This window comes from Portunus trituberculatus, chromosome 24 (genome assembly GCF_017591435.1).
Source record: "Portunus trituberculatus isolate SZX2019 chromosome 24, ASM1759143v1, whole genome shotgun sequence".
Lineage (NCBI taxonomy): Eukaryota > Metazoa > Arthropoda > Malacostraca > Decapoda > Portunidae > Portunus > Portunus trituberculatus.
In genome coordinates, this window is record NC_059278.1 from 16,015,846 (window position 1) to 16,032,455 (window position 16,610).

At 38.7% G+C, this 16,610-nt stretch overlaps 1 protein-coding gene across 1 annotated transcript in view; it reads right to left on the bottom strand.

The window, feature by feature from the left end:
- Nucleotides 1-421: 421 nt before the first annotated feature.
- The window catches only part of LOC123508315, an 80,373-nt gene continuing 64,184 nt past the window's right edge, over nucleotides 422-16,610 (bottom strand). The window contains exons 28-31 of the mRNA XM_045261920.1: nucleotides 5,332-5,411; nucleotides 3,267-3,387; nucleotides 1,875-2,069; nucleotides 422-1,387 (exon numbers count right to left, since the gene is read on the bottom strand). Of these exons, the coding sequence (XP_045117855.1) occupies nucleotides 1,182-1,387; nucleotides 1,875-2,069; nucleotides 3,267-3,387; nucleotides 5,332-5,411 (602 nt within the window). The 3' untranslated portion in view covers nucleotides 422-1,181. The remainder of the gene's footprint in view (nucleotides 1,388-1,874; nucleotides 2,070-3,266; nucleotides 3,388-5,331; nucleotides 5,412-16,610) is intronic.

Consider the following 16,610-nt stretch of genomic DNA (forward strand, 5'->3'; position numbering starts at 1 on the left):
TAATGACCTGCTGTCTCCTACACTTACGGTAGCAGTGGTGACTCATTAGTAAAAAATATATTTATTCTATTACTACCCACCATGGACTCAATACGCTGTTTTATACTAAATAATTTGGCATTATCATCAATCTATTTTCATTGTTATGAACTTCAAAATACTGCTTAACGGAATACCTTGCAGAGTGAGATACCGATACTCAGTAGTAAGTGGGCAGACACAGCTAATGCCGATACCATACATCGGTATACCTTACCTTATCTAATCTTACCTTACCTTACCTTGCCTTTGCTCACAAGTTCAAGGAAGGTCAAAGATAGAAACTTTTTTTTTAAATAATTTAATGGAAGGACAAAATTATACACAACATTTCAAAATATGACATAACAGTTTAATAAAATATAAAATGTATAGTGTACGGTCTCTCATTCACTCCCATTCATTCTCATCCATTAGAGAGAGTTCTTACCCTTATACAATAGGGCATAATATGGGAAGAAAATATGGAAGAAAAAGGCAAAGAAATGCATAAGTACCTGGAAGACAATTGGAGTATAAATTGTAATACTGGAATATCAATATTTTTATATCTACTCTCTTTAGTATATTGCAAAAAAAGTTTATTATTTTCACAAGAAACATGGAACTTGTAATGGACAAACTGCAAGTGCTATTAGAAAATGTTGAAGTGATGAGGTTGCAAGAAATGAATGAATGAATGAATGAAGAGATTACCATATAGATGGATTGCATGAATATGATTACTTAAACCTTGAATACCTGGAAAAAATCAATAAAATACTGTAAAACAAGAACATTACAAGAAACTTCAATCCTGAAATAAGAAACACAGAAATTAATGAAAAATGAAAAAAAAAACGTTAATTACTCAAAGACTCCCTGTCCCTGAAGGAATTATTAACACCAACGACATTGAAAATTAAGTAAAGCGAGACACAAAAACAACACTTTCACCATAACTTTGCGGGAAAATGTTAGTTTTTATCATTCATGTGGAGAGAGAGAGAGAGAGAGAGAGAGAGAGAGAGAGAGAGAGAGAGAGAGAGAGAGAGAGAGAGAGAGAGAGAGAGAGAGAGAGAGAGAGAGAGAATATATATCCACTTCCCTCCCTTCCTCTTCCTGCTCATGAACATTAAGGAGAGAGACAACCACTAATGAAATCACTTACAATGACACTTGGGAATGGCAGTGAGGGACCAGTTGCCACCCTCGCAGCTGCTGTAGAGGACCACTGGACCATCACCTTCCCCTTTCTCCTCCACATGGAAGCCAAAGGGACAATAGTACTTCACCACTGTCTCCCAGAGAGTCGGCCCCGTGTGGTTGTACTTCACCAGTCCCTTTGGTTGAGGCGGCGGACTGCAAGCTGTGGTAGGAATAGCAGAAATTGAAGCTTAGACATGATTAGCAGGGAAGATTTCGTATTCTGTTGGTTTGTTATGAAGGTTTGGTGTTCTGCCACTGCTGCAACTGCTACTGCTACTGTTAATACTGCTGCTGCTGCTCTTGTTCTTATGTAAAGGTGCTCAGGATAAGAACAATGCACCAGGAAAAGAAGCTTCCTGAAGGCGTCAATTCCTTTGAGAAAAGTTCGTAATTATATTGTGAAATGTCACTGCTACTACAAAAACTACTACTACTACTACACAACTACTACTACTGCAACTATTACTTCTCTTATTCAACCCTACATACATATCTACCTACCATTATCTATCTATTTGTACTTACCTGTCCGTATTTAACCCCACATATTTAACTACCTTTATCTACCTACCTGTGTTACTTAGCTGTATTTATTTGTCCATATCCATCAACAATTATCTACCAGCAACTATCCACTCACTCCTTACCTGGCAGACACTCAAGTTTTGCTGGAAGGTCTGTCCACCCCGCTTCTTCACAGGTGAGGGTAATGACAGTGCCGCCCCAGGGAAACCCAAAGCCCTCCTCACACCTGTAGGTCACGTTGGAGGTCAGCCAGTAAGGGGGAACTGCGTCCTCTAATGTGGTGTTGGCGAGGACACTTGGGGGCTCCTCAGGGCACTCTGAAGGGGAGGAGGAGAGTATTTTAGATAAGGATGTAACAATGTAAGCTCCAAGAAGACAAGGGATTTGTTTGGGTTAAGTGGATGAAAGATGATAAGCTAGGTTAGGGTTAGGTGGATGCAATTAACAGTGAAGATAATGTGGATTCTTGGGTTATGAGGAGAGATGGATTGGATCTGAGCCAATGGGAAGCAGATATGAATAGAAGAGTTTGTGTTATGTGGATAAGTGGAGAGGAGAGGAGTAGTATACATGAACAGAGGAGTGACTGAATAAGGACGTAATTAGACATAAAACAAGAGAATAACTTATACAAGTGACAAAAAATCTGTTATTGCTTTGCTTTTGGGTATACAATTACAATGTGCTTTCTCTCTCTCTCAGCCATTTTTCTTTATACAATTACAATGTGCTCTCTCTCTCTCTCTCTCTCTCTCTCTCTCTCTCTCTCAGCCATTTTCTTATCACTTTTTTATCATAAACCCAGAATTCACTCATATTTCACTAAATTCACCCTTATACCCACTCTCTTTCTCTCCTGCAACACTAACTACCACCACCACCACCACCACATGAAAATAAATAAAATAAACAAACAAACAAGAATAAAAAACAAGCATCACACACCATTAAGGCACGACAGAAACCATTCCTACCACCATTCACTCACGCTTCTCCACTACCTTCAAGACAAGAGACGGAATGAACTTTGCCTTGATTTCCTTAGCCAATATCACCAAGGGAAGACAAACACCTGCTCCTCTCACTCCTTCATGCATGCCACTTAACCTCCTCGAAAGATGACTGCCAGGGCACTGAGTATCAAATCAAGTGTGTGTGTGTGTGTGTGTGTGTGTGTGTGTGTGTGTGTGTGTGTGTGTGTGTGTGTGTGTGTGTGTGTGAAGAATCTACTTCAAACACTTCCCCCTCACACCCACATCCTGTTTTCTTCCAAATCCACCACAAGCAAACCCTTCTATTTCACCTTCCCTTCCACCAACCACTTTATATAATTTGTTCACTAAAAACAAACAAAATAAAGCAAAAATTTACGTAATAAAACCAGATACTCACCACTACATGTTAAAAAATGAGAATTATCAACGTTTACTATCAAATAAACAAGAGAATCTACCTGTGTCCAGAAAAAAAAAAAAAAAAAACTAACAATTTACACCTGAGGACAGTTGACTTACCTATCCTGCAGATGAGAATATCCGGGTCTACGTACGTCCAGTTCCTGTCCCTCTTGCAGGTCAAACTGATGGAGGAGTTCAGGTCCCCGAAGGTGTAGTTCATGGGACACGTGAGATTGACCTTCAGGAGAAAAAGACGCGGTGACAAGAGCGAGTCGAATATTGGGAGTTTTAGAGTGGACAGTTGAAAGAATGATGAACAAGAAGTGGAATATGAAGTAGTGTAAAAAGATGAATGTGGGAAGTCTTAGGATGCTTTCACACGAATGACTTCCGCCGGTGCGGCACATGCAGCACAGCAGCCGCATGGCACCTGGACATCAACGGTGACAGTGTGGTGTATGCCGCAGTCTATTCCCTTCAACATCTGCTTTGATACCTCCTTGTCATATTTGTTAGTGCACCATTGTCTCTCAATGATGGAGGACTTCATAAAACTCATGAATTTAGTAAAAAAAAAAAAAAAAAAAAAAAAAAAAAAAAAATCCTTCATTATATTACTACAAAGGCTCAGAAAAAAGGAAACTTTAAATATCTGTATTTTCTTCCATATTTTGCTGAGAAAATTAATTGGGTCATTTTGGGAGGAAACTAAAGTATTTTTGTGGTGAGTGAATGGTTGTTTCGTTGTATTGTTTCATCTGAATTCGTATAGTATTATGAATCATGTGGCTTGAAGGGTTAGGTTGCCTCAAGTTTCAACTCGTATCAGAATCGACCTCACGCTACTTTCCTGCCAGATGGCAGTCTGTCTGTCAACAGTACTAAGTTAGTCAGTATACTGAAGAGTTTGGTGTATTGGTGAGGGTGATATTGTTTAAGATATTGTATACGTACTACTATTTTGTTTGTTATTTATTGTATGGTGATACATGCTACTGTTTGTATTTGTTTCTAGATATGAGATTCCTTGTTGAATAAAACTTACATTAAGGAAACACTGACTTTTACTACAAATTTGCTGAGAAAACATGAATTTATCAAGAAATACTCCTTGCCACGTGGGAAACACCAGATGTGTGAAGGCAGCCATGACAATACACAATCAGTGAAACATTGCTGCTGTTGTGGTCTTGCTGGCAGTACGGCAGGGTGTGGCTGTCGGAGCAGCAACTCTACCATTCTGGCCTTGTGAATGCACCCCACAGGAGTCAAAATAATGCTAAACCTTACGGTATGTGCCGGACCAATGAAAATTGTTCGTCTGGAAGCAGCCTTAAATTGGAGGGATGAAAAATTGATGTGGAGGTATCAGAATACAGAGGGGTGTGTAAGGATGAATGAATGAATGACGTGGGAGTAAGTGGATAAAATGTGAGGTATGTGGCGGGAAGCAAATATAATATGAAGGTGCTGGAATATGTAGTGGTGTGGAGTGGAGTGGAAGGATGAATGAATGAGTGACGTAGGAATGAGAGCAGACAAATGAAGAGATGAGGGAATAATGTGGAAGTACTGGAATATGTAGCAGTGTGGAAGGATGAATGGAAGAATGGTGTATGAGTGAGAGTGGATAATGAGTGATGTATGTGGTGGGATAAGAGAACGATGTGGAGGTGAGTGATGTGGAAGGATGAAAAAATTTATGCAAGAGGGAGAGTGGACAATTTTTTTCCTTAAGTAAGATGGAGAACTGACCAAGGGCAAAAAAAATAGGATTAAAGAAAGGCCCACTGAGGTGCCAGTCACTACACAGGTATAAAAAGAAAGGGCACTAACTGGCTTGTATAGGAGTCAAGTTTTTTTTTTTTTTTTAACTCAAAACTTTGAGTGAAGAATGCATGTGTACAGGTGCATGTAATTTTGTATGAAGGAGAAGAGTTGTCTTTACAGGACAGGCTGTGACTGCCTCCTTGTGTTGCAAAACACAAAGGATAATGAGGTCACTGCTGGTTTTAATGATAAGTTCACAGCATCCAACTGAACCAGTGCTACTAGACTTCACTGGGAGTAATTATTGTTTTGGGAGGTGTCTACTTTCTCCTCCTGGGAAATGTGAGGTATGTGGAAGGATGAAGGAATGATGTGATTTAGAGAAATGTGTCACTGAAACCAGCAGACACACCTGGGTTCCCAAGAGTCTGGTGTATCCGTCCCAGTTGCTGCTTCCAGGCGGCGGGACGGAAGGTGGATCTTCTGGACAATCTGGAAAGGAAATAGAGGAACAGTAAAGAGGCAGGAGTTTATTCACTATTGAGTCAGTCATCCGGCAATTTAATCATCCTATTAGCCATCCAGTCATTTAATCAACCATCCAAATAACAAGCCATTTGATTAAAAAATATCCAGCCAGTCAGTGAATCACTCAGTCACCCTACCCAGCAGTCACACAGACATTCAGACAATCATCCACTTATGCATTCAGCCAGTGTGCTACTTACCCAACCAGCCAACCAGCAAGTCAGCCAGCCAACTAATCAACCCATCAGTCAGCCAAACAGTTAATCAAACAAGTAGCTAACCAGTCATCCAGTCATCCACAACACACCACACCATTCTCTATATTCATATATTTAATGGGCATGATTCTTAAACATTTCACTGCTATTAATGGGTCTAATTCAAGTTACAAAGGTTTTTAAAAATATTTATGATTTTATTGATAGAAGAATAAGATTTCCATGTTATGAACAGGCAAAACACTCTTGAGAATTCTGCTAATCATCTTTATGACCTTTGAAAATAGTCATGGTGAGAGAGCAAAAGCTTAAAACACACACACACACACACACACTGATGGAAGGGAAGGTACCAAAAGAAGAGAAAAGAGTAAATATAGTCCCGATATACAAAGGAGGAAAAAAGACTGAGCCCATAAATTATAGACCTGTGTCAGTGACTGGTGTTGTGGGATATGTGAAATTGTAATTAAAGAAAAATGGTTAAAATATCTGAAGGAAAACTAAATAATAAATAAATCCCAATTCGGTTTTAGAGGAGGAAGATCTTGTAATAAAAAAAATTATTAAATTTTTATACAAGAGTAATACATGAAGTACAAGAAAGAGATGAATGGGCTGACACGATGTATATGGATATTAAAAAGGCTATCAATAGAGTACCACACAGAAGAACACATCGGAGGAATACAGGGGAATATCTTAAAATGGACGACAGACTACTTAACAGAAAGGGAAGCGAGGACAAAGATCAGAGACGCCTCATCAAGATGGAGCACAGTTACTAGAGATGTACCATAGGGTTCAGTGCTGGCACCAATTATGTTCCTAGTATATATTAATGATATACAAGAGGGTTTGAGTTGCTACATAAATTTGTCTGCAGAGAATGCGAAACTTTGGAGAGTAATAAGGAACATCGAAGACTATAGAATTGCAGAAAGATATTGACAAGATCTGGGAAAGGAGCCAAAAGTGGAAATTAAAATGAAATACCAGGAAATGCCATGTAATGGAAATGGGTAAAAGTAACAGAAAATCTACATGGGAATACAAAATGGGAGAAAAGATTATAATGAAAAGGAGTGAAGAAAAAGACCTGGGAGTGATTATACAAGACACCCTGACTCCAGAAAGACACATAAATGAGCTATTTGCTTCAACATACATTAACAAATATCAGGTTGGCATGCAACTATAAGGATAAGAGTATGATGAAAAAGATCATAACCACTATGATAAAACCTAGACTAGAATATGCAGCAGTGGTGTGGTCACCATACAGGCAGGTTATCACCAAGCTACTACAAAGATGGTGCCAGAAATAAAGAAGAGGACACTCCGAAGATCATGAAAATTCAGAGTTTGAGGGACATTAAAATGTTTAGTTTTTCACACAAAAAGGTGGACATCTGCAATGGATTGAGTGAAAAGACTGTAGCAGCAGAAAGTGAGCACGAATCTATAGAAAAGGTGGATAAATGTAGATACGGAGATAAGTCACTATGAGCCCCGCTCAAATCCTGTAATATATAATTAAGTAAATACAACTAGGTAAATATACACACACACACACACACACACACACACACACACACAAGCAAGCAAGTCCTATAAACATCATAAAATGTTCAATAGAAAATGGAACAGTACCAGTAGAATGGAAAAGAGCTGAGGTGGTTCCCATATATAAGAGTGGAAGGAAGGAAGAACCTTTAAATTACAGACCGGTATCACTAACTAGTGTAATATGCAAGATGTGTGAAAGAATAATAAACAATGGATCGAGTTCCTTGAAGACAACAAATTAATATCAAATAGCCAATTTGGTTTTAGAAAAAGACGGTCGTGTGTAACTAATTTATTGAGTTTCATTCTAGAATAGCTGACAGAGTACAAGAGAGAGAGGGATGGGTTGACTGTATTTATTTGGATTTAGAAAAGGCATTTGACAAAGTGCCACATGCAAGATTACTATGGAAGTTAGAGGAGAAGGGTGGCTTAAAAGGAAGCACATTGAGATGAATAAAAAATTATTTGATGGGCAGAGAAATAAGGACGGTAGTCAAAGATATGAAGTCCAAGTGGAAAGCAGTAGAAAGCGGAGTGCCACAAGGGTCAGTATTGGCACCAATACTTTTCCTCATTTATATTAACGACATGCCAGAAGGAGTGAACAGCTACATAAATCTGTTTGCAGATGATATGAAACTATGCAGAGTTATAAAGCAAAAAAAGAGGATTGTGAAATACTGCAAGAAGACCTAAATAAGATCTGGGAATGGAGTAAAAAGTGGGAAATGGATTCAATGTGAACAAAAGCCATGTCATGGAAATGGGAAAAAGTGAAAGACGACCCGTGGGAATCTATAGTAATATGGGAGATGGAGTAGAAATGGAAAAAGTAAAAAAGGAAAAGGACTTAGGTGTGATGATGGAAGAAAACAATCAACTGGTAAGCCATATTGATAGAATTTTTAGAGAAACATATAATTTGCTAAGGAATATTGGAGTAGCATTTCACTACATGAACAAAGAAATGATGAAGAAATTGATAAGTACTATAATAAGACCCAGATTGGAATATGCATGAGTAGTGTGGACCCCTCATAAAAAGAAACACATAAGGAAGTTGGAGAGACTACAAAAAATGGCTACAAGAATGGTTCCAGAATCTGAAGGGATGACATATGAGGAGAGACTAAAGGCTATGGATCTACAACCCTGGAACAAAGAAGGGAGAGAGGAGATCTGATACAAGTTTATAAATTGATCAATGGAATGGACCAAGTGGATAGTGAGAAACTGATCCTGAGGGAAGAATATGACATTCGAAGCACAAGATTGCATAGTAAAAAGCTGAGAAAAGGAAGATATCTGAGAGATGTTAAAAAATATAGTTTCCCGCAGAGATGTATTGAGACGTGGAACAGTTTAAATGAAGAAGTAGTGTCTGCAACGAGTGTGCATACTTTTAAAGTAAGATTGGATAAGTGTAGATATGGAGACGGAGCCACACGAGCATAAAGCCCAGGCCCTGTAAAACTACAACTAGGTAAATACACACAAGGATGAGCTACTAATAGAAGATCAAAGACATGAGCCTAAAGAAGTAGTACACAAGGAGGGAGAACAAGAGAAATAAGTATCACTGTAGAAGAGGAAGAGTATTAAAAGTCGCATACACAAACATAAATAGTATTTTAACGGCAAAAATAGAGTTGAATGATTATTTAAGAGAAAACAAGCCTGGCATCGTGGGATTAACTGAAACAAAATTGTATGGAGGACTTGAAGCACTGGATATTGGGGAAAATAGACACAATATATGGAAAAAGAATAGAGAAACAAAAAAAAAGGAGAAGGAGCCGCAGTTGGATGAAATAATTTGTGGAGAAGGGAGTGGTGAAGTGATGCAGGCACGATTAAGAATTCAAGAAAATAAAAATGAACTTTGGCGTTGTTTATGTTCCATCAAGAACAAACTCATTGGGTAATGAAGAATACGGGAACATGCTCAATAATACCAGAAAATGTTTACAGAGACGAATTGAAAAGAGTAAAAACATAACAGTGATGGGTGACTTTAATTGCAAGAAAATAGTTTTGGAAGACTTAACAACTGAGGGAGGAGAAACATCTTGGTGACAAATATCATTGAATCCAGCAGTAAACAAAATCTTAACTCAATGGGTTAAGGATAGCACATGGTATAGAGCAAATGAAGAACCATCATGAATGGATTTAGTATTTACTAAAGAACATGAGATACTTGATAACTTGGAATGTAAGAGTCCACTCAGTAAAAGTGATCCTGTATTAGAAGAATTCAGGCTGAAAGAAGGACTGGAAGAAATCAGGAACGACCAGTGTAATAGCAAAAATATGTGAAAGGATAATAAAGAAGAAATGGATGGAATATCTGGAGGAGAAAGGCATGCTAACAGATAGACAGTATGGATTCAGAAGAGGAAGATCATGTGTCACAAATTTTATAAGTTTCCACTCAAGAGTGGTTGACGTAGTGCAAGAAAGGGTTACCTGGGTGGACTGCATATACCTAGATCTAAAAAAGGCATTTGAAAAGGTTCCACACAAAAGTTTGCTGTGGAAACCTGAACAAAATGGAGGACTAAAGGAAGGACTTCTGAAATGGATGACTGGCTTTTTAAAAGACAAAGAAATGAGAACAATTATAAAAGATAAAAATCGGCCTAGAAAAGAGTTTTAATTGTAGTTCTGCACGGATCTGTATTAGCACTAATAAAGTTTATAGTACATGTGACCGATATACAAGAAAATATACACAATTACATCAATTTGCTTGCAGATGATGCCAAATTAATGAGGAGGGTGAATAGAAAAGAAGATTGTGAGGCGCTACAACAAGACTTGGATAAAATAGCGGAATGGTCACTCATGTGGGAAATGGATATTAATACAAAAAAGTGCAGCGCATTAGAATTTTGGAATGAGCAAAAGAAAGCCGAAGGGAGTTTACTCAATGGGGAATGAAGAAATCAAGAAGAATTCTGAAAAAAAAAAGATATAGGAGTAACCATTGTGGATAACTTGTCACCAAAAAAGCACATAAATAGAATTACAGGAAATGCCTATGAACTTTTGAGAAATATAAAGGTGGCATTCACTTACATAGACGAAGATATGATATATGAGAAAAAAAAAAAAAAAAAAAAATGTTAACGAATCTAATACACCCAAAATTAGAATATGCAGCTACAGTATGATCACCAAGAAAAAAGAAACACATAAAGAAACTAAAGAGAATACAGAGGGCAGCAACAAAGCTTCCCCTACTTAAGTTTAAACACACACACACACACACACAAAAGGACAAGAAGATGAGAGAGATTCATGTGGGAGTCAAAGAAATCAAGATTATGAAAACATTGGATGTGAATAGGTTTAAGGACCATACACACACACACACACACACACACACACACACACACACACACACACACACACATACAAAAGGACAAGAAGATGAGAGAGATTCATGTGGGAGTCAAAGAAATCAAGATTATGAAAACATTGGATGTGAATAGGTTTAAGGACCAGATGGGGTGTCAAATTAGATACTGAGGAAATGTAATGACCAGCTGGCAGAGATATTACGTAACATCATAGTATGTTCTTTTAAGGAAGGAAGAAGCTATAAAGAATTACTGAACTACACACCAGTGTTCCTAAGAAGCGTGGTTGCCAAAATAGTGCAAAAAATTGTTAAAGACAGATGGATGGAACAGCTAGAAGAGTCACATATATTAACTGGACAATTTGGTTTCAAAAGTGGAAAATCTTGAGTCAAAAACTTATTAAGTTTCTACAGTAGAGCAATAGATATAATTCAGGAGATGGATGGATGAACAGACTGTGTCTATTTGGACCTAAAAAAAGGCTTTTTGACAACTACCGCATCAGATTGCTATGGAAAAATAAAAACATAGTAGGTATGCAGGGAAAAGTACTGGATTGGATAACAGGCTTCTTAAAAGACAGAGAAATGAAAACAGTGATAAAAGCTGAAGTATCAAAATGGTGTAGATTTATAAGTGGAGTTCCTGGCCCCAGTAATGTTCATAGTGTATGTTAGTGGTTAGTTATATATGCCTATTTGCAGATGATGCATAGTTACTGAAATGAACGGAAAATGACGTGGATTATGAAATGCTACAAAAAGTCTTGAACAAGATACATGAGTGGAGCAAGGAGGCGGTGGTGAAGAGAATAAGGTGGTGAGCGTGGGGTCGGGCAGACGTCCACACGTAGGTTCGAATCCCACCACGTACCGCCTTAAACACTTGGCCATTTGTCGAGTGGTTTAAAGTTACCTACATGTCACCATAATACCCAGGTTCTAGGTGGTTACACCCAAGATGAGCTTGAGTGGTGATATGGGCCCCAATATGGGTATCACTATAAATAAAATTGCCTGTACCACTAACATAACATAACATAACATAACATAAATAATAGGATAACAAAGGGCCACCAGGGCCCATCTAGGTTATCCTGTATCAGTCGCACAGCGACCTCGTCATCAGTACTTAAAGATACACTTACAAGTACACAATACATTATATACTAATTCTAAATATTTGGCCCATTAACAGGGCTAAGTCCTGCAGCGAAATCCTCTACAATTTGTGGTCCCCATACATGGGGATCATGTCTTGTTTAACTATAGTAAATTTCTTATAAAAACTATCATGCAGTGCTATACATAATTATAAATCTAATAAATTTAAGTGCTTATCTAATCTGTTTTAAACATTGTCAAACTAGTGCTATTTACAACCGTCTCTGGCAATGCATTCCAGAAGTCTACCACCCTATGACTAAAGAAATATTTTCTTATATCTAACCTGCAGCCTTGCTTTCTAATCTTCCTGCCATGATTTCTAGTCCTATTTCCCTCCTCTAAGGTAAAGAAAGATCTCACATCTATGTAGTTTGTATCTGAGAACATTTTAAATAACTCTATCATATCCCTCTTATACATCTCCTCTCAAATGAAAACATGTTTAATTCCTTTAATCTATCTCTATACTCCAGGCGCTTTAATGCTGGTATCATCCTAGTTGCTCTTCTCTGAACTGCTTCTAACATGTTGATATCCTGCCTATAGTGGGGTGACCAGGCCTGTATGCAATACTCTAAATGGGGCCTAACATAGGAATTATATAAGCTACGCACCACTTCCTTACTTTTATAACTAACATTTCTATTTATAAAACCCAGGATCCTATTTGCCCTATTTCTTGCTTCTAAACATTGCTTTGAAAATTTCATAGTCCTGTCTATCACTACTCCTAAATCCTTTCCTTCCTCTACTGCCTCTAGCCAACATCCCTCCATCTCATAGTTAAAGTTTGTGTTGTCTTTACCTAAATGCATAACCTGACACTTTTTAGAATTAAACTCCATCTGCCACCTGTCTGCCCATGCTATCAGCCTGTCCAGGTCTCGTTGTATTCTGTAATTGTCCTTTTCACCCTGTACTGCACATGCTATCTTAGTATCATCTGCAAACTTTGATACTTTGCTACTAATTCCTATATCTAAATCGTTAATGTACACCAAGAAAAGAAGAGGTCCTAGCACTGATCCTTGGGGTACCCCACTAACCACTTCCTTCCACTCAGACATTGCCCCATTTAATACTACTCTCTGTTTCCTATCAGAAAGCCATTCACTAATCCAATCAACTAACCTACCCCTATCCCATGTAGTCTCAATTTGTACACTAGCCTCCTATGCGGTACCTTATCAAACGCCTTGCTAAAATCTAGATATATAACATCTATGCTATTTCCATCATCTAACTCCTTGGTAATATATTCTAAGATATCGAGCAAATTTGTAAGACAGGACCTCCCTGATCTAAAGCCATGTTGGGTATCTCTAATTAATCTATTCTCATTTAAATGCTCCCAAATACTACCCTTAATGATTTTCTCTAGTATCTTACATACTATACTAGTTAAACTGATCGGTCTATAATTATTCGCATCATCCTTCCTACCTTTTTAAATATTGGAGTAACATTAGCTAACTTCCAGTCCTGAGGTATCTCAGCAAACCTAAGTGATCTTTCAAAGATTAACTTAAGTGCTTCAGAAATACTGTCTACACCCTCCCTAAGTACTCTGGCATGTAGCTCATCAGGACCACTAGCTTTCCTATCGTCTAGTTCAAGAATAAATTTCCTAATAATTCCCGGTTTTATATCAATATTTTCTAAAGCTCTTAAACTACTCGTCGCACTGTTTGTAACAGGATTTCCTATTCTTTCCTAGTAAATACTGAAGAAAATTGTTCATTCAATAATTCTACTATGTCTTCATTTTGATCCACTACTACACCATCTTTTCTGAGTGGTCCAATCCTATCCTTATTTCTTTTATCACTGACCTTGTAATAACTATATAATTTTTGGGATCTTTACTCCCAGCTCTAGCTAGTTTTATCTCTGCCTGCCTTTTACTTTTTTTATAACCTTACTCAAATCATCTCTGACCTGTCTGTACCTAATCAAATCTACATCTTCCCACTTTTCTGCAACTCTCTGTATGCCCTCTTCTTCTCTCTGATCTGGCTACCTATCTCATGAGTCCACCATAATGGCTTCCTGTTTCTCTGCCTTATATCTTTGTAAGGGATACACTGCATCACTATACCCTTTACTACAACCTTAAAAATATCCCACATCTCCTGTGCAGTTTTATTTCCAAAACTATCTTCCCAGTTTACCTCTCCTAATAACTGACGTAACCTACCATAATTGCCTTTCTGATAGTTTGGGACTCTAGTCTTATTCACTATATTATCCCTACTGGAATTAATGATAAATCTAATTATATGATGGTCACTGTTTGCTAAAGTCTCTCCTACCTCAACTTCCTTTAAACAATGCTCAATATTTGTTAGTACTATGTCTAAAACCTTCCTCCCCCTAGTAGGTTTATCTACCATCTGCACTAAATAGTTATCCTGAAAACTTTCCATAAACTTATTTTCACTAGCATCTCCTACCATCCTCTCCCAGTTTACTGACTTAAGATTAAAATCCCTAAGATAATTGTCTGACTAGTACACCCCTATTTATCTCATCTACCATAAGGTTGTCTACATCTGCTGACTGGTTAGGTGGTCTATAAAAGCTCCTACTCTAATAACCTTACTTTTGTTTACTCTAACATCCAGCCATAAGGACTCTACTCTGTTATCTACCTTAATACCATTAACCTGACTGGAAATGAAGGATTTTTTACATAAATAACTACTCCTCCACCTATCCTACCAATTCTCTGGTGTAAATACATAATGTATCCATCTACTTCATATTCTTTCCTATTTTCCTAAACTTTTCCTCATTTACCCATGCCTCTGTGACACATACAACATCTAAGTCCTCCTCAACTATATAACTAGATAACTCGTCCTTCTTGTTCCTAAGACTCCTGGCATTTACATAAAAACATTTAAGTCCTGCTACCTTCCTAGATGCTGTCTCCTTATTTGGAATCCTAATCTTATTCTCTCCTATTTGCACCTGGAAATCTTTCCTAATCTTTTCACTATCTCTGTTTATCCTATCTAATTTATGTCTAGCATCTTTCTTCTGGAATGCATTTGCTACCTCACCCCCTACACTCCATCCCAACTCCCCTCCAGACATCCACTCAGCACATCCACACCCTTCCTACTCAGATGCACACCATCCCTAGCATACAAATCCCTTCGCCCATAGAACCTATCCCATACATCCACAAAGCTGACACCCACATCCTTACACATCCCTTTTACCCGATCATTCACACCAATGGCTCTAGACAACCATTCCTGCTAACATACACACGAGGCAAGATTCCTGACACTACACACCTCCTACCACTCTCCCTTATCTTGCCTAACATTTCCCGAAATCTTGCCACTAACTCCTCCGACCCACCTGCTCTGACATCGTTCCCACCTACGTGCAAAACTACTACACCCTCCCTCTCCATCCCCCCAACCCTCTTCTGCACCTCCTCACTCACTGCCTTCACACCTGCACCAGGCATACACACGTTCGTCCTCCTATCCCTGTCTTTCCCACAGAAAGTGCTATCTAAATACCTAACCTGAGAGTCACCCACCACACACACCTGAGGTGTGCTAGGCACAACCATCCTCCTCCTCTCCTCTACCCCCTTCTTTCTCCTTTCACTCACCACAACCACTTCATTCACTCCACTCTCTAACCCCTCCAACAAACCGAACCTATTTTCACACTCAACAGGTTTAGTCCTATCCTCCCTAACTGCCTCCGCTTTCCTTCCCCTCGCAACCTGCCATCTCTGCCCATCCTGACTACTATCTTTCCCAGTCTGGCTCGCCTGCTCCCTCTTCCCCACTCTGCTCTTCCCGACAGAGGGCCAAGCCACCCTGTCGCCCTCAGAAGGTCCAACCTTCGGCCTAACACTGATCTCCTGCCTAATTTTTTCCACTGCCTCCCCAAGCCTCTTAACCTCCTCCTTCAACTCAAAGATGAGAACTTCGTTCGCACTTTTCCCCTCACTTAGCTTTCTGATTTCCTCTCGCAATTCTCGGTGCTCAAGAGAAAGAACTAAATTCTCGCTCTTGAGCCTACACACCATACACTCAGAAAAGTCAACGACCTTCCTGTCATGCCCACACATCTCACACACAACAAACTCTCCCAATCCCACCTCAACACTCTCTTTCACGCACTCAATCACACTCTGATATACCTCAGTAGCTACCGCCATACTAATTTACAATCTGTTAACTCACAAACAAATAAAAATACTTGGTGACGGCGGGGTGGGGGGGGCCTAAGTGAGGTCAACTAATCCTCTTTCAAGGTCAACTTGACGGTTACAAGCCTAGTCTCCTCGCTCTACCAAAATACTTTTAACTCACAAACACTGATTCTAACCACTATTTCACTCTAATCTAACACTTGCAGTATACACTTTCACTTCACTAACACTCAAAAGCACCACATACAGACACCAAGCACAAACAGCACTCGCTAACTATAAAAACCACAGCCAAAAACGGAGGAGCGCACACACAACACGTCCACTCGCCACACCAGCTACATAATGGGCTACTAATGGGCGGGAGCTGAACAGCGCTTCCGACACACTCTTCAAGTGAGCCTACAGGCGCTATAGGCCTCGACGAAGAAAAAAAAAAAAAATACGGGAAATGGAATTTAATGTGAAAAACATTCAGTGATGAGAGTAAAGAAAAGTGAAAGACAGACATTATGGAAAGAGTAGAAATTAAGAAGGAAAAAAAAAAAAAAAAAAAAACTGGGTATTACAATAAACGATAATTTATCACAAAAAAAAAAAAAAAAAACAAAACAATATAGTTAGGGAAACATACAAGTTACTAAGAAAACAAA